This window comes from Pipistrellus kuhlii, unplaced genomic scaffold, assembly GCF_014108245.1.
Source record: "Pipistrellus kuhlii isolate mPipKuh1 unplaced genomic scaffold, mPipKuh1.p scaffold_m20_p_2, whole genome shotgun sequence".
In the NCBI taxonomy this organism is placed as follows: domain Eukaryota; kingdom Metazoa; phylum Chordata; class Mammalia; order Chiroptera; family Vespertilionidae; genus Pipistrellus; species Pipistrellus kuhlii.
In genome coordinates, this window is record NW_023425515.1 from 164,913,914 (window position 1) to 164,939,027 (window position 25,114).

Below are 25,114 nucleotides of genomic sequence, written 5' to 3' on the forward strand. Positions count from 1 at the left end.
GGAAACTCACCATGCACTTGTTGGGCTTCTCGCCTGAGTGTACCCTCATGTGGATGAGCAGTTTGTAGCGGGCGTTGAAGGGCTTGTAGCGGCGCACGCAGCCCGCCCAGAAGCAGGTGAAGTCCTCGCCCTTGCGCTGGTCGATGTGGCTCTTCTCGATGTGCCGCACCAGCTCCTCCTGCTGCTCGTAGGCTGCACAGCAGTCCACCCAGCGGCATGCCTGCCGCCCAGCCCCCCTCCCCGCCAGGCCCAGCCCCAGGCCGCCAAGGCCTAGGCCTGAAGGCACCTGAGGCACAGGGTAGGGGGGTGGCAGGCCAGGCTGGTGAGGTCCGAAGAGCTCTGAGAACTCGTCCGCAGGCTCCTGCTTCAGGAAGCCCACCTTCCGGCAGGATTCCGCCTGCAAACTGCCCTCGTGGCTCTCAGTGGTTGCAGGGCCGGGCTGGGCCCGCTTGGGAGGGCCCCCCAGGTCTCCCGGGAGAGGGGGGCTCCGGAGTCCATTCACACAGGTGACCAGAGCAGTCTGGGAGGAGCGGAGGATGGAGGTGATGTCGGAGGAGGCACAGGGTGAGGAGGAGGCCGAGGAGGTGATGGGCAGGCCCAGGAGGCAGCAGCGCTTCAGGCCGCCCTCGGGGAGGTGGGCCTCAGGTGGCGGGCCCAGGCCGGAGCTGGATTCGCTGCCTAGAAGGTAGCAGGAAGGTGCGGGGTGGGCAAGGCTTCGGCCCGGGAGGTCCAGGTCTGTGTGCGGGCCAGAGGCTGGTGGGGCCTGGCAGTGGGCTGAGAGGGGTACCCGAGCTTCCATCATCGCCCGGTAGACGGGCAGGGACTCTTGCTTGATGTGCTGTGTAGCTGGGAGGCTGCCATTCACATACGTGGCCTGGGGTCTGGGTGACCTGGAAGACAGGGGACAGACAGGCCATGAACGGGTGGGCACTCACAGTGGGGAGGCCCAGGAAGGGGGCGGCGAGGAACCTGAGGAAGCCCAGAGCAAGGATGGAAGGTGAGGAATGGCAGGCAGGTGGGAAGGGAGGGAGAGCAGAGGGAGGGACAGGTAGGAAGGTAGAGATATGCTCTCTGGCCAGCAAGGAAGAGTGTGGAGGAAAAGGGGAGAGGGGAGGAAGAGAAGTGAGGCTGAGGAAAGGTTCAAAAGAGGCAGGAGGTCTGAAGAGGAGAATGCAGGAAAAGAAATCATTTCCTCCTTTTACCAAGTCCAGCTCACCCCCTCCTGCCCTAGATGCCATCCTGTCCTGCCTCCCAGGCCCACCCTAGGGTCTGCCCTAACCGCGCCGCCGCCCCCCCTCCCCCATACACACACCTTCTACTGCGTTCTGGAGGGAGAAGGTCGAGGCTGACATTTTGAGGGACAGTTTGTTTTAAATTCTGCTTACATGTCCTTTAAATCTTCATTAATTTTTTTAATCTTTCACAATTTCTAAAAATGTTAACTGTGATGCTTTGCCCCAAGCAAGGTCTTTTTTAACAGTGAGAATATTAGTGGATGGGTTTTTCAAAACACAGTCCTGGTGGAGGGTGTATCCCAGGAATAACTAAGAAAAAGCTTCTTGGGTGGGGTTGTCCCCGAATTTCAAGCCTAGACCCTGTGGTGGGGGAAGCAGAATGACCAACACATGGGAGGCAGAGGGCCTGGGTTCGAGGCCAGGCTCGGCCACTCCCAGCTATGTACACTGAGTAAGGGGCTCTGAGCCTCTCTCCTCACCCCACCTTCAGAATGGTTCTGCTCCTGGAGATGTGAACAGTGTGATGGGCAGGGCTGGATGGCTGACGCGGTATCTTCATCACCCATGTGGTCCATGCCATTCTAGAGAGGGCATTTTCCGAATGTAGGCAAGTGTGTGCAGGTAGAGACGCCAGGGCCTGCTGGTCACCTGAGGACTCTGAGAAGGGGAGAGGCCAGCAGCAGGCGCTTGGCCTCGGGTCGGAGAAGCCCCCACCAGCCGTGGGCAGGACAGGAGGCCTGGTTATATGCCACCCCGTGTGTCCTCAGACCTCGCCCCATAATGGCCTCGGTTACCTCACCTGTGAAAGGAGGACCAACCCTCTCTACCTCAGAGGGTGGCTGCCAAGATCAAGTGAGAACAGACGCTGTGAGACTATCTGGAAAGAGGATGGCAGAGCGAATGGTGCCATCCTCCCTGTTTCCCAGTGTTACTGCCTACAGCTCCGGCCCACCCCTCTCCAGCTCTGTAGCTACCGCATCCCCAGCTCCAGTCACAGGAGGAGGGAAGGGGCCGGGCAGCCAGGCCAGAGCCAGAGCACTCAGCCAGCATCGCCTCCAGCTCCATCACCACAGGGCCAGGAAAGGAGCCGGGAGGAGGTGGGCCTCAGAGACGGGAGAAGAGGGGGACCAGGTCCAAGAGGGCTCGGGTCTTGCCCACAGTCACGAGCAGCAGGCCAGTGGCAGGGCTGGGCCCAGAACCCAGGCTTCCCTGCTCCTGGCTGTGGGCCTTTCTCCGATACAGAACTGTGGAAAGGCTTGGGGGTAGGGGGGAACCCTTCTGCTTTCTTCCCAACTACACCTGAACAACCCCTGGTTAGCTCACCAGTGGCCTCTCTTCCCACCCAGGAACTCTGCTGCCCAGAGCACAGTCAGTGGATTCTGATGTGGACCACAACCCGTAACCCCTCTCCAGGGCTGGGGACTCGGGGTCCACCCTCAACGCAGAAAGCTCCGAGCAGCTCAGAGATCTGGTATCCACTTGTGACTGGGGAGCTTAACAAGATAAATAGAAGCAAAGCTGTTCCTTGCATGATGATTGCCATCCTGGGCCTGGCACAGGGAGGCTCAGGCAGGGAAGGGTGGCCAGGGAAGCCTCTGGTCCTGGGGTCCCACAGCTCCAAATGCCAGCTGAGCAGCCCCCACCAGCCCCGCTGGCCCTGTGCACCAGGCAATGCCCATCACCACTAGAGATGGTGAGCGTGAGTCCCTGGATGAGCCAGCACCGTGGAGCAGTCCCACGCGCCAGGCGCTCTCCCGAGGCCCGTCCCAACACAGAAGGATGCGAGGCACCTGCTGAACGCGTGCCCAAATCCTTCACGGGAGAGGCCACCATCTGTTTTACACTTGGGAAAACTGAAGCAACCTGCCCAAGCTGTCAGAGGTGGTAAGGGGTAGAGCAGGAATTTGAACCTGGATCTGGTTAAATAAGACCTAGGATTTCCCCACAACACTAGACTGGCCCGGGCCCCGCTTCTTCGCCTGTAAAACGATCTAATTGAATAATCATATGTTTCCCTGCAGCTTTAATGTTCTGAATCTCAAGGCTCTACCATCCTGAACCCTGGAAGGAAGTTGCTGAAATTGGGGGAAATCGGTGTTCCTTCAGCAGAGACTCAAGTAGAGAAGAGGGTGAGGTGGGACCTCAAGGGGTCCGCACACCCGATGGTTCAAGGCTGCAGCCTGGGCTGAGGGACAGCAAGCTCAGTCCATAGGCTTTTCATCTTGTGCCGGGGAGGCTGGGGGCTCCAGGCAGTTTGGAGCCCAGGCAGGCCCCCGCCCCTCTAATGGGGAAACTGAGGACCAGCCCCTGAGGGAATGCTGAGACTCCGCTGAGGGGTGGTAGCCTTGTGTCAAACAGAAGAAGAGCACAGGGGCTCTCCCTGGAGGCCAAGACGTGAAGGTATAAAACTGTGTGGCATGTTCAAAGCAAGGCCAGGAAGCGGGAGGCGGGCAGGCCTGGACCCACCATGGACACCTCCTGATGCTGCTGGGGGCCTGCAAGCTCTGTGATCCCATCCTCATCTCACAGGTGAGGAAATGGGGCTTGAGAGGGTCAGCATCTCATCCAAGGCCACCCAGAGAGCCAGTGATGGAGCTGGGACTGGCTCTGCAATTAACAGCACATTCTGCTGACTGTGGTGAGGATGGGCAGTCATTTTAAGCACAGATAAAACAACATCAGGATACCGCTGTTTCTTAACACTCCTCGCCACTTGCTGAGTGACCTCTGGCTAGTTTTATAGCCCTCTGGCCTCCGTTTCCCCACCCTATGGCAGCTGTGGGCTGAATGAGTTACCACATGTAAAGCGTCGAGTAGTAAGCACTCCAGGATTGTCACTTATTAGGGACAGGACCTGAGCCTCCTGGGATTATGTGGTTAAATGAGAGACTGTGCACAGGCAGCAGCCACTTAGAGAGTGGTAGCTATTTTATTGATATTAGAAAGCTGGGCCGGAGGCAAGGAGGCGGCTCGTACGGCTGCTGCAGGAACCCAGGCAGTGGGGCCGAGGGGCCAGAGATCAGGAGGGGACCGCAAGAATGGAGAGGGGGCCCCAACCACAAGTCCAGTGGCAGGGAGAAGGACGAGCCCTGCCTGGTGTGGGAGAGGGGCTGGCCCTCCTTTCCTTTAGGAAAAGGAGGGAGTCTGCAAGTGCCAGGTCAGATTCAACCACTTCCTCCCTGGCAATGGGGGCAGCAACTTAGGTTGGTGCTGGTGTAGGGTTCTGCATACAGACTCTCCTGTGCCCTCAACTGTCAAAATGGCATTCCAAATGGCAAATGATATTTCTGATTGCCTCTATCAAAACAGAATATGGGGAAGAGGACATCTGTAATCCTTTTGACAATAGGTAGATTAATTTTTTTTTTTTTTAAAGAAAACAGAACACTAATCTAGCTTTCCCTGGGCCTGCATCGCATCTACCCCAATAGAGGCAGAATTCTGCTGGAGAAACTGGATATGGCTGGGAGCCTGGGTGATCATCAAGTGGATACATGCATGTGGCTGTTTAGGGCACAGCTTGAAAGCTAAAGGGTGTCTGGTCCTGTTGTGTACTGAGTTAGATATCCCCCTAAAATTCGTATGTGAAAGCCTGAACCCTCCATGGGACTGTATTTGGAGACAGAGGCTAAGGGAGGTGATTAAGGTTAAATGAGGTCATAGGGTGCGGCCCTAATCCGCAAGGACTGGGGCAGAGACACCAAACCGAGGGTGTGCACACCGAGGCCGAGTAAGGACACCGGGAGAAGGAGGCCGCCTCGGGAGAACCCAAACCCGCTGACATCCTGATGTTGGCCTCCCCGTGCCCAGAGCTGTGAGGAAATAAATGTCTGCTGTTGAAACCACCCAGTCCGTGGCGTCTGGTCATGGCAGACGAGCGGACGCATGTTCTCCCATAAATCAGACGTCTCATTCACATCGAGGGAGGCCATGGGAAACCTAATTCCCAACGAAAAACAGTTCCCCAAAAAGAAAAAGCTATTTAGACCTATCTCCTCCTCTGGACTCCCACTGGGAAGTAAGCTCCATCGGGGAGCTCTCTGCTCCCTCCACCAAGGCACCCCAGCACCTACAGTGCCTGGCTGGTGACGAGATAAGCTGTGAGCAGGCAAGTGGGCCCATTTTTAGAATCTTGGACCTGGGAGCAGGCCTGAGGTCAGCAGCCCCATGCAGTGGGGTACAGGGGGTCCTTTCTGAGGTTGGCCTCCTCCTGTCAGCACAGCAGAGGGCACAGAGGCACGGGAGGGACCCTGGGAGAAGCCACAGAAGACGATTCCAGCCTGGCATGCCATCTAACGGGATACTTTGCAAAGGCAGATTGGGAATGTCCTGGCACTGAATGACACCCTTTACCTACCAGGGTCCTGCAGGGGGAAGGCTTCCTGGGGCAGGACATGGCCCAGGTGGAGGAACCCCCTCCGTTCGGTCAACCGTCCAGGGTTTGACAATGGGAATTCTGAACTGAGTTTTCCTTCCCTGACTCACTCCAAATCTTCCTCTTCTAAAATGACTGATTCTCTGAGAAAGGCCACCTCAGCTGCTTAAATGAGGAAGCACAGCTCAATGAAACCATCTCTGTCTCTCAGAGGCCCTGCAATTCCAGAGGTGCAGGGCCATGCCCAGGCAGCCATCATGGTGCTACTGGGCTCTGGCTGGTACCTGGCAACCCTGTGCCTCAGTTTCTCTGTGCATCCCATAAGCCAGACAGGCTAGGTGGGATCTGGAGGCCTCCAGGGAGTGTCCACAGAGGGCAGCTGATGGTGGGGACGGAGCACATACCTGCTGGGATGGGGGAAATGGAGCAGCCTCTCACAGGCTGTGGGGTGGCCCCTGGATGGGGGGGTTCCCGCCGAGAGAAACAAGCCCTGACGGCAGGTGGGGCCCAGGCCCTCAGCAAGGTCCAGGTCCAGCAGGCTCTTCTCGGAGCCTGGGGTGCAGTGACCGTAGCTCCCGTTCACTAGGCAGAGAAAGACAGGAAAGGAGACAAGGTAAGTGGCGACAGTCATTGGGTACAGCAGGATACAGAGCACCCCTGAACCCCCTACCACATCTGAGGCACAGGGATACCTCATTTCATTCCCACAATCACCAGCAGGATCAACATTAGCATCAGCCGCTACTCTAGGTGCAGGAAAGACTTGGGAACTAGATGGACAAGGTCCTGTCTCTGGGAAGCTTCGTGTTCCACAGCACTGTATCCTCATGGTTCTTTGGCAGCCTAACCATCTGCCTGGCCCAGCTGCTGAGCTATTAAGAAGAATAAATTAAGGCAGCAGATGTGAAAGCCCCTGAAAAACTACATAACATGTGACAAAAATGTCTGGCATGTTTGTTAAGTTACTTCCACTCCCTGAGCCTCCGTTTTCTCATCTGTAGTGTGAGGAGAATTCATTTGGAAACTACTTCTTACTTAGGCTTTCTGCCCTGTCACCTGGCCGAGTTAGGCTTAGGAGGAGCAGACATGCATGGGCTTGGAGTCCTATGGGTCTTGGTGTGAGTCCCTACTGCCCCAACCAAGCCTGTGACTTGGACAAGTCCCTCCCCGAGGCTGACCCTCGCCCTGGGTGGAAGATGGAGGCAGCCATACCAGCTTCCGGAAGATGCTGTGAGGTTTCGAGCCCTGGGGTGCAGGATCCCTAGCACAGTGCTGGCACCAACCAGGTGTAGAAATTGTTCTTACTACCATATAGCACTTTGGAAAGCATAAAGTACCCTAGAAAGGTAATAAAACATTAGCAGGCCCAAGTATTGTCCAGGAACTGTCACCACTGAGCAAGACACACCAATAAGATGAGAAGAGAACTGACACCAAAATACTCCTAACGTAAGGAGAGAGCACCATTTGCCGAGTAGTGTGTGCAGGCCCTGGGTGAAGATCCACTGGCCTCTGAGGGAGGTGTGGGTATTGTCCCCACTGTACAGAAGAACAAACAGAGGCTCGGTGAAGCTAAATTTGCCCAAGATCACACAGCTAGTAAGAGTATGGGATCTCTGACCTGAGTCAGACCCAAACCCCACATTGTAATCACTACATAATAAAAAGTGTCCCCTTAGCCAAAAATCTAACCTCACCCAATTCTAGCCCACCCCCAAGACCAGACACTCTGAGCTAATTCAGCATGTGCCCACTGCTCTGGACGGGCACCAGCATTCACCTGCCAAGCACTGACAGTTTGCAGATGAGAACACATGCTCTCAATGTCCTAGGCCAGGTAAGGGGTTCAGACAAATTTCCGGGTTCCCAGGCACAGGCAAGCCTGCCCAGATGAACATTTGCTCAGACACTGCCCTCTGTGTCACCTTCCCAGCCAGTGCCTGGGCCCATGTCTTGCTGTGAGGAACACTCACTCCCACTGGCTTTGGCTGCTGCTCGGCCAGCCCCTCACAAGCTTATTTTTTAATAACTTGGTTGTTTTTTAATTAAAAAGAAATCCCTGGTAACAAATGTGAATGGCCTGAGCTAATGAGAGCAGGCTGCCACTCGCTTAACTCCATCTCTGTTTGGCGGTCTCTGCCTTCTCCAAATCGTTTCTGCATGCGATTTTATTGTCCCGTTGAGGCAAACCATGGGACTGGGCCTCAGAAAACTGTGGATAATTTTATGACCATTAATAGCATTTGGAGCAGAGAGAGCTTAATCATCACACAGGGCTGTTCGGCCAAGGTCTTTCTCCCAGAGTCTCTGGGTTGGGCAGGCAGTTCTGAGCTTCCTTCAGGGATCCACCAGGCCCATTGGGGGCCTGTGAGTCACTTACCCCTCATTCACTTAGGAGAATGTGTGGAACCATGGACGGTGGCTCCTGGTAAGGCGCCAGGGAGCCCAGCATCCTTCAAGCCCTTACTCATCAGGCACTTCCTAGGTGCCAGGCACATTCAATTCTTTCAAGTGTCCATCCCTGTGATGCGGGCTCATTACAGCCATTTTCCAGATGAGAAAAGTTGAGATTTGAAGAAATTGGGATCTTTGACTAGGACCATGGGTCTGGGTTTGACTTGTTTGGCCCCACCCAGATCTCTTAGACTTGGAAGCCCAAGTTCAGTCCTGCCAGCCCTCAGCCAACTGAACAACTGGGGGCCCCTAAACAAGCATCCCCACCTGTGACTCCAATGAAGATCATGTTGGGGGGCTTTTGGGGAAGTCAAAGAACCATCATCCCAATGACTCCTAAACTCTGCAGGTGGCAGATCACTCCATCTACAGACAAGCACAGGAGCTCAGGGAAGTTTAACGGTTTACCCAAAATCACCCAGGCAGTGCAGTCAGGGGCCGAGTTGAGATGTGGGAAGAGACAATCATTGTTATTCAATGAACAATTGAGGCCTGTTGGCTCCTCTCTGCTGGATACACTAAGAGGTTTCCCTATCTCTCTATAGGGGTGTCAAACTCAATCAGAGAAGGGGCCAAAATCTAAAATCCAGCCTAAATCGTGGGCCGAATGGTTTACTGAACAGTCATAAACTGTCATTGTGATGGAAACGCAGTGGAGTGCAGTGATGACAGCACGGTGCGGGCCACATTGCAAGGCCTGGCGGGACGGATTTGGCCCGCGGGCCTTGTGTTTGACACATGTGCTCTATATATAAGCCTAAGCAACCAAATGACCAGTTGCTATGATGCGCATTGACCACCAGGGGGCAGGCGCTCAATGCAGGAGCTGCCCCCTGGTGGTCAGTGCACTCCCACAGTGGGAGTGCTGCTCAGCTGACTGTAGGATGCCAGATGCCGCTGGGCTCATGGTTGGCAAGCACAGTTTTGGTAGCACGAGCCTCTGACACCTCTGCAGCAGTGCTACCGAGCAGCAGTGGCAGGCACAGTGGGGCCAGGATGAGTGGGAGCAGCGCCAGGCCTGGGCTCAGGCTCCTACCTGGCCGCCTGGCCTACAGACATCAGGCTGAAACATCCCCCAAGGGGTCCCAGATTGCAAGAGGACACAGGCCAGGCTGAGGGACCCCAACAGTGCATGAATCCATGCACCGGGCCTCTAGTAAAAAGTAAGCAAGCCAGCTCTGAAAGGGAGGAAGGAGCCCCTTGGGCCACAGTCTGGCACTTCTCAGGACTCCACATCCATTCAAACGTTGTCTTGTGCTAACCCTCCCAGACTCCGGATGACAGCCTTGCAGAGGGACATAAGCTCCAGACCTGGCAAGTCGCTGCCGAACGTCACATGCCAATTGCTAGCAGAGCCAGGGCCTGGACCCAGATATCCCAAGGCTTATGCCCATCCTACCCTAGGCCACCTGATTTCTCATAGGCTTAAATGAAACCAAAGGCTGAGATATGTTTCCCAGAGATGCTGCCACTACTGTCACCGCTGTCCACTCCAGGCCCACGTCAGCCAGGGCCCTCCCACTGTCCTCCCGCCTGTTGCATCTTGCCTCTCTGTCCCAGGTACATCAAAGAACCCACCCCTGCTCACTCTATATCAAGCATGTCAAACTGACAGCCCACGGGTCACATGTGGCCCACAACAAATATTTTTGCAGCCAGCCCATGTAATAGTATGTAAGAAACATTTTAATAAAAATTTTGTAACTTGCCAAAACCGGTTTGGCTCAATGGATAGAGCATCGGCTTGGGGACTGCAAGGTCCCGGGTTCGATTCCGGTCAAAGGCATGTACCTTGGTTGCGGGCATATCTCCAGTAGGGGGTGTGCAAGAGGCAGCTGATCGATGACTCTCATCGATGTTTCTAACTCTCTATCTCTCTCCCTTCCTCTCTGTACAAAAATCAATAAAATATATTTTTTTAAAAATTGTAACTTAATTTTTACAACATCCTGTCATACATCATTATTAATAACCCCTACAATGTTCGCTAATGACTGCTTACTATCATCGTGTTGCATTCATTTCCCTTAGGCACCATTTCTCTCCACTAAGAATAGCAGCGAATATTTTAGCAGCTGATGACCACGTCATTAGTCTTGGACTGACTTGTTTGGTGTGCGCAACAGGAAATATTTCGATGTCAGAGAACAAGAAAAATTGGTTTATTTGCGTTATGCTTATTAATGTGTGCAGTTATTCTGTGTCTGGTAAGTCAGGGAGGTCCTGTGTTCATTTTCACAAGTTGGTGAGAAAATCTAGAACATCAGGACTGGGACTGACTATCTATTTCAATAATAGATGAAGAAACTGAGGCCCACACAGCAAATCCACAATAGAGTCTGGACTGGCACCCTCAGGGCCAGGTAAGAGTTTGGTTTCACCTTCTCTTCAAGTCTCAGTTTTCCTATCTGTAAAATGGCGCCAACACTACTTCACAAGGTTCTGGTGACAGTTAAGTGAGATGACGAACACAATGTGTTTGGCATGGTGCCTGGTTCCCAGGAACTGTATAACGGTGTCCATAATGATCACTATCTCTCCCATTTACCCTTGAGCTTGGGATGAGGCCAGGAGGCAGGGCCCTGTGTGAGAAGCATTCTAACCCCAGGAAGGTCAGGCCTGGATGGCCTTGAAGCCAGACTCCAAAGGACAAGCCCCCAAGGCTCAGGGGTCAATGAATGCAGCAGCCTGAATGAGATCACAGCCAGCAAATCTGAAGCAAATGTCTCCAGTTACACACCACAGAGCTTTGCAAATTACCGTAATGACTTGGCTATAAAGCAGTACCACATATAAGGTGACTCCCCACAGGAATTTTAATGTACGTCGGAACCTGCCAAGTCTGCATGAGAGGGACAATGATGCATTCAGCATCCCAGGCCCTGATGCTGCCTCCCTGCAGTCCCAGAGCAGCCTGTGGCCGGTCTGGGATGGCCTACACGACTGCTCCTCGTTCACGGACAAGCAGAGCAGACTTTGGTGCCCACCACACCTTACAGTCCACCACACATTTTGCAGCCCTCACATATGAGCTTCACTACAACCCCCAGGAGTAGGGTGGGAAGGGCTGGGGGCAGGGGGCTAGGGGGGTAAGAGGGCAAACAATTTGCCCAAGCTCACTCAGCAACTGAAGGGCTCAGACTTACACCGGGTCTCCTGACTCAGCCACCTGGTTAGCAAACTTCTTCTATAAAGGGCAAGGCAGTACATATTTTGGGTTTTGCAGGCCTTACAATCTGCTGTTACAATTATTCAACTTGGACCATAAAAAGCAACCACAGACAATATGTAAACCAATGAGTGGGGCTGTGCTCCAATAAAACTTTATTTAGAAAGACAGCTCACTGATCCCAAGGAGTGGGAGACACAGGGCTCCACTTCTCAGGCCCAGAGGTTGAGCAATTCTCTAAGGACTCACAGCCCATGCTGCATCCACACCCCTGGCCCCTTCTGCCTCACAGCACTGCCTCGTCAGCCCCTCTCTCCCTTCCCCACCAAACCCAGAGGCTTGGCAGCCACAGCCCGGTAGGCTGGGCTAGCTGAGGGCCACTCACTTAGCCTGGAGCCACCTTGGGGGGTTCACAGTCACTGGGGAGGAGAGGCTGTGAGTTTGGCAGGAGCTACAGAGCCTGATGCTCAAGGCCTCCTGCCAGGTTTATGGTCACTCGTCATCTCTCATCCCAGATCACAAAAACTCCATAAACTCTTCTTTAAAGCTAAGCTAGGTAGAGGGACTCAGGCCAGTAAAACCTGAGCAGGCTCCCCTCAGGATGCCACTGCAAAGAAAGCCGAGCGAGCCCTCTGCTCTGTCCCAGTCCAGCCCAGGGCTCGGTCCACATGTGGGTGCAGGTGTCTATATACACAAACACATATTCTGGCCGAGGTTTTCTCTGTGTTTTGTATTGCTTCCAAATTAGCATATATTGGTTGGTGGAAAAAATTGGAAAATACAACTTGGCAATTAACTATCAGAAAATAAATGTCACCTATAAGACTCAGGGGTCTTCAAACTTCTCTCATTATGAGAATCACCTGGTGGAGGTGTTAAAACACAGATTCCTGATAGCACTTCTTATAGTTGGGATCTGGGAATCTGTGTTTTAACACCTCCACCAGGTGATTCTCATAATGAGAGAAGTTTGAAGACCCCTGTTAAGACCAACAACAGAGACAGCCACAGCAGACATGACGACACATAAACCTCATATTTCCATATGCTTCTCTACATATTTGACAAAAACAAAATAGGAAAACATGCTTATTTTCCTGTACTCCGTTGTTTGTTTTTTCTTTTTTTAGTATCACAGCATGAACACTAAAGTCCATGTAGTGCCTATTACATGCCAGGCCCAGTACCAGGCTCTTTTCATGCCAGCATTTCTAATGCCATTGTCCAAGGTCATGCAGCTGGTAAATGGTACAAATCTTGGACTTAGAGGGCAACACTGGCCCAGACCTTGCTCCACGTCATTAAGAGTCCATGCAGCTGATTACTTCCTTAGCGTATTGGTCAGCTTGGGCTGCCATCACAAAATACCACAGGCCAGGTGGCTTAAACAACACATTTATTTTCTCACTTTTCTGGAGGCTGGAAGTGTAAGAGAAAGGTTCCTGCGGATTGAGTTTCTGGTGAGAGTGCCCTTCCTGGCTTGTAGATGGCCACCTTCTCACTAGGTCCCTCCATGGCCTTTCCTCGAGCGTGCATGCAAAGAGTGAGGGTGAGAGTGCAGTGTGTCCTGGTGTCTCTTTATAAGGACACTAATCCTATTGGAGGATCAGGGCCCCACCCTTAACCTCATTTAATCTAACAAAGGTCCCATGTCCAAGTAAAGTCACAGTGGAGATAGTGGCTTCAACATATGAATTTGGTCGGCAGATAAGAGGAGGCACAAACCACAAACATCTAGTCTATAATACGTCACACTCTTTCCCCCCACAACAGGGTGCATATGTCTATATCTACTAGAAGCCCAGTGCACTAAATTCATGTATGGGTAGGGTCCCGAGCCTGGTCAACAATCAAGGACAATCGGGGCCTTCCTGCTACCAGCCGGGGCCTTCCTTCACTCCATGCCACCCCCTGGTGGTCAACGCACATAATAGTGAATGATCGAACTCCCTGACTCCAATCAAACTCACAAGGGGACACTTTGCATATTAGCCTTTTATATAGAGAGATAGGATTGAGAAGGAGAGACAATATCCCATGGCATATAAGTGCAGATTCTGGGGTCTGACCAACTAACTTTACATTCTGGTTTTGTCATTTACTAGCTGTGGCTTTGTCTGTGTCACATGACTTGGCATCTCTGTGCCTCAGTTTATTGAAATGGGTTCATTTATCACATGTAAAGTACCCGAAGAGTACGTCTGGCACGTAGTAAACACTATGTCGGTACTGGCTCTTATGGTTGTTCTTTTTAATCCCATTCCAGGTGGGCTTCAAAGCCTGCATTGATCAGCATGATCTCACCTACCCAGCCACAAGGCCACAGGGCTGCTCTGAGATGGGCACCACAAGTTAGTTCAATTAGACAGAGGCCTGAAACTTCTGTTTGATGACTGGGGTAAGAACAGCCTCTCCTCCTCTGATATGAACGAGGAGGCATGTGGCCCTGGGGGCTAGTAGAAGCCAGCTTGTCATCCCAAGGGAAGTCGACTGGAGAACAATAAACCAAGGCATCTCAACCAACAGCAAAGAAACTAAACCACAGCACTGGTTGCACCAAGAACCTCTTGTGTGAAGAGTAAAATTCCTGTAGTGCACTAAGCTTGTCTCAGGTGTATTTTCTGCCACTTGCAACCAAAAGCATCCTTATTAATACAATTTCTTCTATAAAATAATTTCTATCCATTTTGATCATCTTTGTTTTTAATTTGAGTATTTAGTCCATTTATACCATTTACCTTTAATGTAACTAACTTATATTTGGGTTGAAATCCACAACCTTATAGGTGTACATTACTGCTAGTGTACTTTAGGGGCAGCAGAGATGCCATGTTGAATCAGAGAAGTAACAGCACAAGCAGGGGCCCAAAATCTGGCAGAAGCACTGGGCATAGTTAGCTGATTAAAATATCTCCCAGGGGTGGGGGAGGGTGGCCTAGTAAAGAAATTCTATTATCCTTTAAATTCTCAGGTTCTGCATTTCATCATACTGAGTCAGCATGGTTCCAAAATTTAAGATTAGAAAGTTCCATGCATGTGGGATTTTAAAGTTACATGATTTTCTCACTCTAAGATGATGCAATTTTATATAAGCATTTATATTACTACTAGAGGCTCAGTGCATGAAATTTGTGCATTGTGGGGGGTCAGGCGTGGGAGTGGGGATTCTAGAAGTCACAAGGACTTGGAGCCACTCTTGCAGTCCAGGAGCCCTAAGGGGATGTCCAACTGCCGACTTAGTGCTGCTGTGGAGGTGGAAGAGGCTCCCGCCACCACCACTGTGCTTGCCAGCTGCGAGCCCAGTTTCTGTCTGATCAGCGTTCCCCCTGTGGGAGGACACTGACCACCAGGGGGCAGCTCCTGCATTGAACATCTGCCTCCTGCTAGTGAGTGCACATCATAGCGACTGGTGTTCGGTCAATTTGCATATTAGCCTTTTATTATATAGGACTAGGGGTCCAGTGCACAGATTTGTGCACCTTGGAAGGAACTGTGGGTCACAAGGCTGCAGTGGGCACAGGGGTGGGTCTTGGCCCATCCTCCATGCCCCTGCCCAGCCCCTCCTGCTGCAGCCCCCAGTCCCCTCTCTGCTGACAGCCCCGCTCCTGCTGCTGCCACTCCCATGTGCTGATGGCGCCGGCCCTGCTCGCACCTGTTGACAGTGCAGAGCGATTGGAGCCGACACCAGCAAATGGCGGCTGCCGGCCCCAAGCACACCCCCAGGAGCAGGGGGAGGTAGAGAAGCCACTGTTCACACCTGCTGACAGCACTGAGCAATTGGGGCCAGCACTGGCAGCAGGTGCGAGCGCTGTGCAGGACTGCAGCATGAGAGCAAAGAATTTTTGGTAACCACCAGAGTCTCGCCCCAATGACAGCAGCTGGCGCCCCATCTTGATCTGGCACCCCCGCTTATCTGCTCCACCATCCCATCGTGGCTGACACCCTCCATGTTCCTCACTCTGCCCCCTGCTACAGACACTCGCCATGATCCGTGCATGCCCCCTGGTGGTCAGCGTATGTCACAGCGATCGTTTGTTCGGTTGTACGGTTATTCAGTTGTTCCACCATTCGGTTTATTTGCATATTAGGGTTTTATATAGAAAATAGATGGTTCTAAGATTCTCTGATTCTGAGGCTGTAACATCCCAGACCTCTCCGATGGCCCATCACTTTCTAGGATGCCCTGAGCCCCACAGAAACCCCTGCCTGGCCCAGATTATCAGGGAGCAATAGTGATGGTCACCAAAAACCCTTTTGTTTTTGTCCAAGCCCAAAACAGCCAGGAGAGTAATGGCATGACAAGAAATCCAGAGGAAATGGCTGTTGAAATCTATAAAAACTTCTCAAAGACAAACATTTCCATCTGTGTTTTTTCAGTAAGTACAGAACCATAAATGTTTATGTCAGGCATATATTTATTATTTCATGTTTGCCCCCCCCCCTTTTTTTTAACATCCTCCACTTAAATCGAGCTAATTAGCTAACTTCTATTCATGCCCATGTTGCCCCCCTCACATCTTAAAACCCCCCCCCCAACTGCTGAGAAATATATAAAGTAAGAAAGAAAACATAAAGACAAGGGGGAATGAACAGCTCCAGGCAGCTGGGCAGGGGAAGGGAGGTGATGCCAGCATCTTAAAACCCCCTCCCTCCATCTCAGGCCTCTGGGAAGGATTAGTTGTTCTGACTGAGAAAATACGACGATTCTTTGCAAAGATACTTCGACCCCCAGGAAAAGGCACCATCAGTAATTACAACATAGGGCAGGCAGTAGGAACAGTTCCTTGTCCCTCAGAGAGGCTCAGAGTTTCTAGACACTGTGGAAAAGACAATTTGTTCCGAAGTTTGGCCAGAAAGGCTGGCAAAGCCTACTTGGAAGTCATAGAAGTTGCTTTGCCTTCTGAAAAACTCCCTTTCTCTGGGCCTCAGCTCTGAAAACACTCAGTTCCCAGTGTACCTCCTCCAGGAAGCCCTCCCTGACCAGCCCTGTCCCACAGAGCTTTTTGTTCTCTTCCTGAGCACCAGCCCTGCACCACAGAGTTTTTTGTTCTCTTTCTGCCCTCCCTGAGCACCTATAGTCAGTGTTCCAGTCTGCACCCTCACCTGCCAGGACACAAGGGACATACTGAAAATCATTGGGGGGGGGGGGGGGGGTCAGGCATGGGAGTGGGGATTCTGGTGGTCACAAGGATTTGGAGCCACTCATTTAGTGGGGAGGAGCCAGAGATGGACAACTCATGGCCTACACTAGCTTGTGAGTATCTTGCCAGGCATTCAAATAAACTGTAAACAAGCAACCTGGTCCTCTAAGCCTGAACACAGTCCCATTTTGCACATAAACACAGAGTACTTTTCTCATGATTTTAGCATATACTGAATTTTCCAGGAATGGAACTACCATGTAAATTGAGGCGAGACTGGACTGTGTTTTGTTTGGAACCTAAACAGGAGGTGTTCGCCATTTCAGAAAATCACGTCACCTGCGGTCGCCCTGCCTGTGACGTCTGTGTGTCTGGCCCCCAGGTCCAGGGATGCTGTGAGCTGCTGACGACTTCATCCTGTATCCTGAGGAACACACATCACCAAGGGTCCTTCCCCTGGCACCTCTTCTCCATAATTCCATTGAAACATTACATGGACTTGTTAGGAATTTGGTGCAGGCAGGTTACATTCTCTACGGATTTTACTTCAGGAGGGAAACGGAGCCCTGTTAGAAAGAAGAAGCGCTCTGAGAACCACGGGCTGAGGCCAACTCCTCATTTTTCAGATGGGGAAAGAGAGGTGGCTCCCAAGTCATTCCCTGGGTGACACGGGAGAGCCAGGCTCTGGCCAAGTGCGTCTGACTCGACAGTGTTAAGACTTTCCACGCGCAGGCCCGTGTCTTTTTTTTGTCTTGTCCTTTTAAAAAAAAAAAAAAAACCTTTAAGTTACAGCTGGCATTCAGGTGTGCGGCATACTGGTTAGGCTTGAATGTAACTTGGGAAGTGATTTCCCCATAAGTCTAGTATCCACGTGGGCAGGCCCGTCTTGATGTCTTTGAATCTCAGGGTCTATTTCTAGATTTAGCGACACAAAGAGAGCCCCGAGCCCAGAAGGACACATGAGAAGGCAGGCACATGATCCCCAAGCAGGCTCCCCAGTGAAGGTGAATCAGCAGCCAGGCCCTGTGCTGGGGTCACAATCGGGGGTGGGGGGAGGCCGGCGCAGGGAGCGGGGAGCGGGCACATGCCAGGCTGACTCTGGAATGCCCTGGGGGACAGGTCCCAAAGGGGTTCTCGGGCAGGTGCAGGCTCCTGCACTGGCTGATCAGGGGTTGAGACTATGGAGTGATGATCACGACCCCACCCTGCCGCCCCCACCCCAGTCATTCTCCTTCTGCTGCACTCCTGGTCTCAGTCCTTCTTCACCCTCAGCCTCCATTCTCCCCATTGAACAGCTCTCAGTCCATCCTCTTCTCCATCCGTCCACACAGGCTTTGCCTCACTTCAAACCACCAGCAAACCTGAGCAATAGTTTCCTCTCCTCCCTGAATGCAACCACCCATCCCACCAGAGTGATCTTCCCAAAGCACAAAACTGGCCCACTGGTCCCTGCTCCTGACTCACCACAGCTCCCACTGCCCACGAGATACCCTCCGAATGCCTAAGCCAAGCAAGCAAGACCTTGTACCATCTGTTTGTCTTCACTGTCCAGCTCCCCGTGCTGGTTCCAACACTCCCCTGCCGGCAGCTGTGCCCAACTGCTCACAGCTCCCCAGACTGGCCCTGCTCTCCCCCCACTTCCCCAGTCCTTGCCTTTGCTGTTCCTACCACCAGGCTGCCCTACTGCTTCCTCTGTGCACCCCAGCCCCGAGTGTCCCCATCAGAACGCCACTTGCCCTGCATGGTGTGGTTCACGTCTAAGTGTGTCAAATGCCAGTTTTATGGACAAATGCAGAAAAGAACATATGAGGTGAGAGTTAAGCAAGGCCTCGAGTGATACGTGAACTTCTGCTGCCGGGAAAGATGGACCTAGAAGGACAAGAGAGACAGAAGCCTTTTCTCTAAGACGCAGCCCCAGTGGGTCCACCGGGTCGCAGGCCCCACTCCAGCCAGGACAGCTCCCCTGAAGAGATGGGGGATGGAAACATACTGAGCATTTTCATAAGCGTGTTTGAGGGAACAGGAAGCAGCACCTAGCAGGGTTTTCATTCTAAACAGGCACAGGCCTCTGGAAGGCTGGGGACTGCAGGCTTAGCCCAGCCCAGCCTGGGCCCTGCTTCAGGTGGCACCGGCCCACAGAGTACCACACTGCCCTAACTTCTGAGGCTGTGAGGAAGGGTTTCTAGGCAAATACAGCCAACGGGGCACCCCATTCAGGGACACTCATGGCTGGGTAGCTCCAGAGGAGAAAGCCTGGCCACAGGTCACATTTTGCCTCCATGGGGAGGTAGTCTGGTTCTCACCAAAATACATGAATCAATACTCGTGTGTTTTGGTCCAGTCGCCTCCACATTCAGTCCCAACCCCCCTTTCTCACATTTGGGTGTGAGAGCCCACGGAAAGGGCCCTGGGCAGGGAAGCACAGCCCAGTGCTCCAGGCTTCCCTGAAGGCTCGCTACATGTCTAGGGCAGCCCCCAGCCCTTGGGACTCAGTTTCCTTTGCTGTGAAACAAAAGAAGTGAAGTGGAGGTGGGACTAAATGTGTATGTTCTCTTGTAGCCCCAGACAGCCATCATGTATCCCTTGTCAAAGCTCTCAAGACCCAGAGGAGGGGCTGGTGTTGGACAGGACCCCACATCTGGGACGCCTCACTACCTGACAGGCCTGCTACTTCCCACAGGAACCCAATGCTTCCTCTGGAATAGCCAAAGACAGACACCTGTTCTCCCTCCCCCAAGCTCCTACTGTATGTACAGCCTGGGCACTGGGACACAGAGATGCACCAGGCACTGGTGCCATTCTCAGGAGCCCACAGTCTGGTGAGTGACACAGACCCTTAAACAGAAAAGGTGCTAAAACTACCCCTCCCCCAAGGGTGAAGGAGCATACTCCCCTTCCCTCCTCCTTCCTCCAGTGCAGTCACTGCCTCCATGAAGCCTTCCCTGACCCTGCCACCTTCTCCCCACGTGGCTGACCACTCACTCCCATGCATGCTGGAATCCCTCCCCTACAGCCCTTACCATGTAATGCAAGCGTGTGTCTGAACCTCAGAGGACAGAACACCGTGCCATATGTTTCAACTAAGCTTCTCAATGGTCTTGCTAGATAAGTCAAGCAGCCCTATTTTATAGATGAGAAAACCGAGGCCCAAGAAGGTAAAACGACTTTTCGTGGGTAACACACATAGAAGGAAGCAGACCTGGCATTCAGTCCCAGGGCTGGTCATTCCAGAACACAGTCCTTGGCTGGGGTGACAGTGGTCCTCCCATGCCTCACCACAGGGATGCCCCAAGGCACAGATTGCGGGGAAACAGCACACTTCCCAAGGGGCATGCCTCAGTTATTCTGTTGTAAAATGTCAGGGTGCAAGGGCCCTAAAAGAGAACCTCATCTCAGACTCTTGGTTTACAGGAAAGGGAGACTGAGGCCCACAGACAGCAAGAGGCTTGTCCAAGGTCGCACAACCAGGAGCCAAGTCGCACAACCAGCAGCCATTCACTCCACTGATGCCTCGCTGATGCCTCTTAAAGGCAGCTAGAGAGGGTATCGCTATCCTTGGCATTCTGAAAGAGATGGGACTTATATAACTTGGGTTATGAGAGTTTCTCAAAGGTTCTCCATCAGTTCTGAAAGGCAGAGGTCATTATTAACCCCGCAGGAGAGAAGAGGAAACTGAGTCTGGGAGGTGATGGGACCAAGCCAGGACTCGAGCCAGGTCTGTTTGGGGCAGTGGTCAGCAAACAAAGGAAGTGGAACATACAGCTCTCGAGCCACGGGTTGCCGCTCTGTTGACTAATGAGTTTGCCAACCACTGCTAGACTAAATGTTACCATGTAGTTGGAAGCTGTGAGGATTAGGCAATTGTGGCATATTATGTGCAAAGAGGTAAAGGGCAGTATATGACAGTGGTTGGCAAACTCATTAGTCAACAGAACAGCAAACTGAGGCTCACAAGCTGCATGTGACTCGCGAGCTGCAGTTTGCCAACCACTGGTCTGGGGTAAAGCCATGGCTCTCTCCAGGATGTGCTGACAACTTTCACCACACGTCACATGTACAAAGATGACCTATCTCATCAGTCCTCACCAAGGCCTAGGGCAACCCTGACCTGTGCTTCTGATGCCAGCTCAGGGACCAGCATCTTTTCTTCACACCAACTCTGACGTCACAGTGTACCACCTTGATGGATGCCTCTGTTTAGAGACTAGGGTGACTAGAAAATGGGCCAGAGGACGGCCTGGGTCCAGGGTGTGATTTCCCCAAAGTCTGTCTGCGTTCTTCTCACTCTTCTCACTGCCAGGTTTTGCCGGGTGAGCTGTGGCAGTTCACTGCCAAGCACGGGGACCCTGTCAGCAGGCTGGCCATGAATGAGTGCAGTGTTTGGGACCAGTCAACAAGATGGATGTTGTTTCGTTTCGGCTCCGCGCACCGTAAACATTCTGGGGCAGACGCAGCTCCAGGTGGCTTGCTGGCTCGCGCTCGGCAGCTGGGCCGGTTTGCAAAGGCCCATTAACAGGGACATAAACATGGAGGGAGAGCTGGGGGATGGAGGGCAGGGAGGCCACTGGGGTCTGTCCCACTTTTGGAGACAAGAACACAAAGGAAGAAATCTAGGAGTCACGCTGGAGGTGGAGGCAGCTGAGCAAGGAGGAATGAGGCCCCATCTGGTTCCAGTCCAAGTTCTTACACAGATTCTGTGTAATCTGACAAATCTCACACCTAGATCAGGCTCAGTTTCCTCATCTGGAGAAACAGGAAAGGCTCCACTGCTAAGCTGCAATAAATGAGCTGATGGTACCAGCAGTTGCCTGAGTACAAGGACTACATCCGATCCGTTTAGGCTCAGCGGTTAATAGCATCAAGTTTAAAGACAGACATCTACCTGGTCTGGAATCCAAACTCTGCCATCCACTCACTGGTGTGCTCTTGACCAGGTAACCTAACCTCTCTGAGCCCCCTTTCCCTTACCTGTCAAATGCAGACTGAGTGTAGGCACACATACGGGGTTGTTGTGAGGATCAGATGAGATAATGCCCAGAGATGTTCTGCTTAGGGCCTAGCACACGGTAAACAAAAGTCACTCTCATTCTGTTAGTGTTTGTATATCCCAAATCTCACACAGCCTCTTCCGGAGGAGCCGGCTCTCAGGATGAAGTGGACGGCCAAGGCTGGGCAAAGGCCAGGTCTTCTGGGATTCTCCCTTCCTGGTCTAAAATGAGATTGGAGTCCCAGACCGAGAGCTTAGTCTGCCAGGCGCCCATATGTGCTTCAGCCTGGCCCCAGACGTCAAGCCCCAGGCCCGTGCGGGAGGCAGTCCAACTCGACAAACATCAAGTCTCCAAGAGCCAGTTGGCTAAAAATCAATGTGTCAAATGACCAATTCATCAAAAGCCAATTAGCCACAGATTACCACGCCAAATGGCTACATTCCCAAATTAGCCAAACAGTTACCCAAATCTTGTTTATTTGAACCATTTATAAAGATGACAACAATTTGTGCTACGGGAGATGGTTCTGGTTTTAGAGAATTTGGCAAAAGGATCTTTGCAGATGGGATGACGTTAAGGACCTTGAGATGAGGAGATCTTCCTGGATTATCCTAAGGGGCCCTAAATCCAATGAGAAGTGTCCTTATGAAAGCCAGAAGAGAAACAAGACTGCGGAGGCATAGACTAGGCAGTGGTCACCAACCGATGGTCTGAGGACCGAGATCCAAAAGGTTGGCGACCGCTGGACTAGCACAATGCATCCGCAGAACGCCAACAACCACCTGAAGGTGGGAGAGGCAGAGACGGGAGTCTCCCCCGGAGCCTCCAGAGCCAGCATGCACCTTCATGCCAGGCTTCCAGAACCATGAGAGAATATGTGTCTGTTGTTTTTAAACCACCAAGTTTGTGGCCACTGGTTACAGCAGCCACAGGAAACTAGTCTACATTTTTAAATGATTATTTTATGCCATTTGCTATTTTGCCAACTCTTATCTTTTTTTTTTTTTGAACCCTTTTGTTAATTTCTCAAGAAACTTGTTAACTTGAGTTTGTTTATTTCTAGCAATGACCACACAACTGTGATATGGCTGCTTATGCTACTTCTTCATTTATACGAGTATATTACTTTGCCCATCGTTTTGGACTTTTTACGGTTTACAACCAACTTTTAAAAAATTCCTTTTTTACAATTTCATATTTATGGTTAAAGCATATAAAATTTGATATCTACTCTTTTTTAATAAAGTACAGTTGACATACGATATTATATTAGTTTCAGGTGTACAACATAGTGGTTGTACATCGTAAGGCATATAAATGTCGACGTTTCTACGCCTTACGATGTGATCACCATAGTGAAGTCAAGTACCCATCTGTCACCATACAAAGTTATTACAATATTACTGCCTATATTCCCTGTGCTGTACATTAGATCCCTGAGACTTATTTATTTTATAACTGGACGTTTGTACCTCTTTTTTAAAAATTAATAAAACACAGCTATATATAAAAAAGATAATCCATCGTGACCAAGTGATGATTATCCTCAGAATGCAAAGTTCTAGATCTGTCCATATAATTCACTAAATCAAAAGAATAAAGAAGAAGAGCCATATGACCAGCTCAACAGATGCAAAAACAAAACAAAACAAAACAAAAAAAACCTATTAATGATAAAAATTCTTAGTATGCTAGGAATAAAAAAGAATCTTCTCAGTATAATAAAGCACATCAGTGCTAAGCTATAGTTAATATCATCAGATTGAGAACAAAGTAAGGATGTCCATTCAGTGTTATATTAGAGATCCTAGCTAGCGTACGTAGGCAAAGAAAGAAAAAGGCATGGAAACAGGAAAAAGAGAAGTCTGACTCTATTCTCAGATGACATGATTGTTTACATGGAAAGTTCTAAAGAATCTCCAAAAACAAAAACATAAAGAGAATAAATTAATTTAGCAATGTGGCAGGATATAAAGACAACATAAAAATCAATTATTGCAATTCTATACACTAGGGGAAATAATGGGAAAATTGAATTCAAAGAGCAGTACCACATAAAGTAACACTAAAAAACATAAAGTGCTTAGGAACAAAGTTAACGAAAGTTGTGTAAGACATTTACACAATGAAAACTACTAAACCCTGTGAGAGAAAGTCAAGAAGACCTACTAAATAAATGGGGAGAGATGTTATGTTCATAAATGGAAAATTAAATAATATTAAGATGTCAATTCTATTCAAGTTGATCTATAAACTTAATGTCATCCCAACCTAAGTTCCAGCAGGCTCTCTGGTAAAACTTGACAGGTTGATTCTAAAATATATATATATGGAAATATTAAGGGCTTAGAAAAACCAAAACAATATTGGACATGAAGAATAAAGTTATAGGGCTCACATTATCTGATTTCAAACCTTTCTATAAAACTTTAGTAATCAAGACAATGTTGTGTTTGCATAAGAATAGACATATAGATCAATTGAACAAATGCAAAGTCTATAAATCAACCTATACTAATAGGGTCAATTCATTTTTTCACAAAGGTGCCAAGACAAGCCAAGGGGGGGAAGAAGTCTTTTCAACAAATGTTGCCGGAACACAGCTAGTTTCAACATTTGTTGAAAAGACATATTTCTTTCCTTGAGCACATTTTGGATCAGTCCAATTCAACAACGTTTTCCTTTATGTTTTCTGCTTTTTGTGTTCTATTTAAAAAAAAACTTTGCCTGCCCCAAGGTGTGCTCTCTTCTAGACGTTTTATGGGTTTAGCTTTAAGTTTAGGTTGATGATTAGCTTTGTGAATTGATTTTTGTGCACGCCTGTGACTGTCTCTCGCATCACTAGTGGAACCACCTTCCCTTATAGTGGTCTAGGCAGGCCCCAGATGCTCAGGCTGAGTGACCTTGGACTTGGTCTCACTGACTCCCTTCTCTAGGGCTCATGACAATGGATGCTCTGACCTTTTGCCTCCTGATAGAACCATTAGGTCCAGAATGGGGAAGTTCTTGAGAATGGCAAAGGGGGTAGGGTATGGTGCCAAGATCCAGCCCCTCTACTCCAAGTCTCTCTTTAGCAAAACCAGACCCTGGCCAAAAACTAAAGTTCCCATTATTGTAGCTAGTAAGGTCATTAATCCAGTTAGAGGCAAGTCAAATAAACAAACAGCAGATACAACTCATATCTTCCCCAGGAGCCAGCCTCTCTACACTAGTCTCTGGAGCCCTTGCCAAGTCCATCCTCAATAGCCTGGCAGCCACATGCTCTGCACACTGTCCTCTCATCCCCAGGAACCCCCATCTCAGCTCCAAACACTCTTTAGTTGCCCCATTCCCCATGATGGATGGCCCCCACCTACATCCAGGGGATCCCTGAACTGGCTGACCTAAGTTTTCTGCCTCCTTATCAGCACCTCATTGCTCTGCCTCTACCACACCCTCTGTTATGGACTGAATGCTTATGACCCTCCCCGCAAACTCATATGTTGAAACTTCACCTCCAATGTGATGGGATTAGAAGTTGGGGTCTTTCAAGGTATTAGGATTCGATGAGGTCATGAGGGTGGAGTCCTCATAAATGGGATTAGTGCCTTTGTAAGACATGAAAGCTTGTTCTCATCAGACACTGAGTCTGCTAGTGCCTCAATCTTAGACTTCCAGCCTCCAGAACTGTGGAAATAAATGCTTGTTGCATTTTTGTTATAGCAGCCTGAACATCCTCAAACACTCCTCAGGAGCTTTGCATCTTCCAGTCT

The 25,114-nt window shown here is 50.7% G+C and overlaps 1 protein-coding gene across 1 annotated transcript in view; it reads right to left on the minus strand.

Moving 5' to 3' along the window:
• GLIS1 (GLIS family zinc finger 1) overlaps positions 1-25,114 on the minus strand; it is a 220,128-nt gene that overhangs the window by 78,403 nt on the left and 116,611 nt on the right. The window contains exons 3-4 of the mRNA XM_036446838.2: positions 6,015-6,192; positions 11-890 (exon numbers count right to left, since the gene is read on the minus strand). Of these exons, the coding sequence (XP_036302731.1) occupies positions 11-890; positions 6,015-6,192 (1,058 nt within the window). The remainder of the gene's footprint in view (positions 1-10; positions 891-6,014; positions 6,193-25,114) is intronic.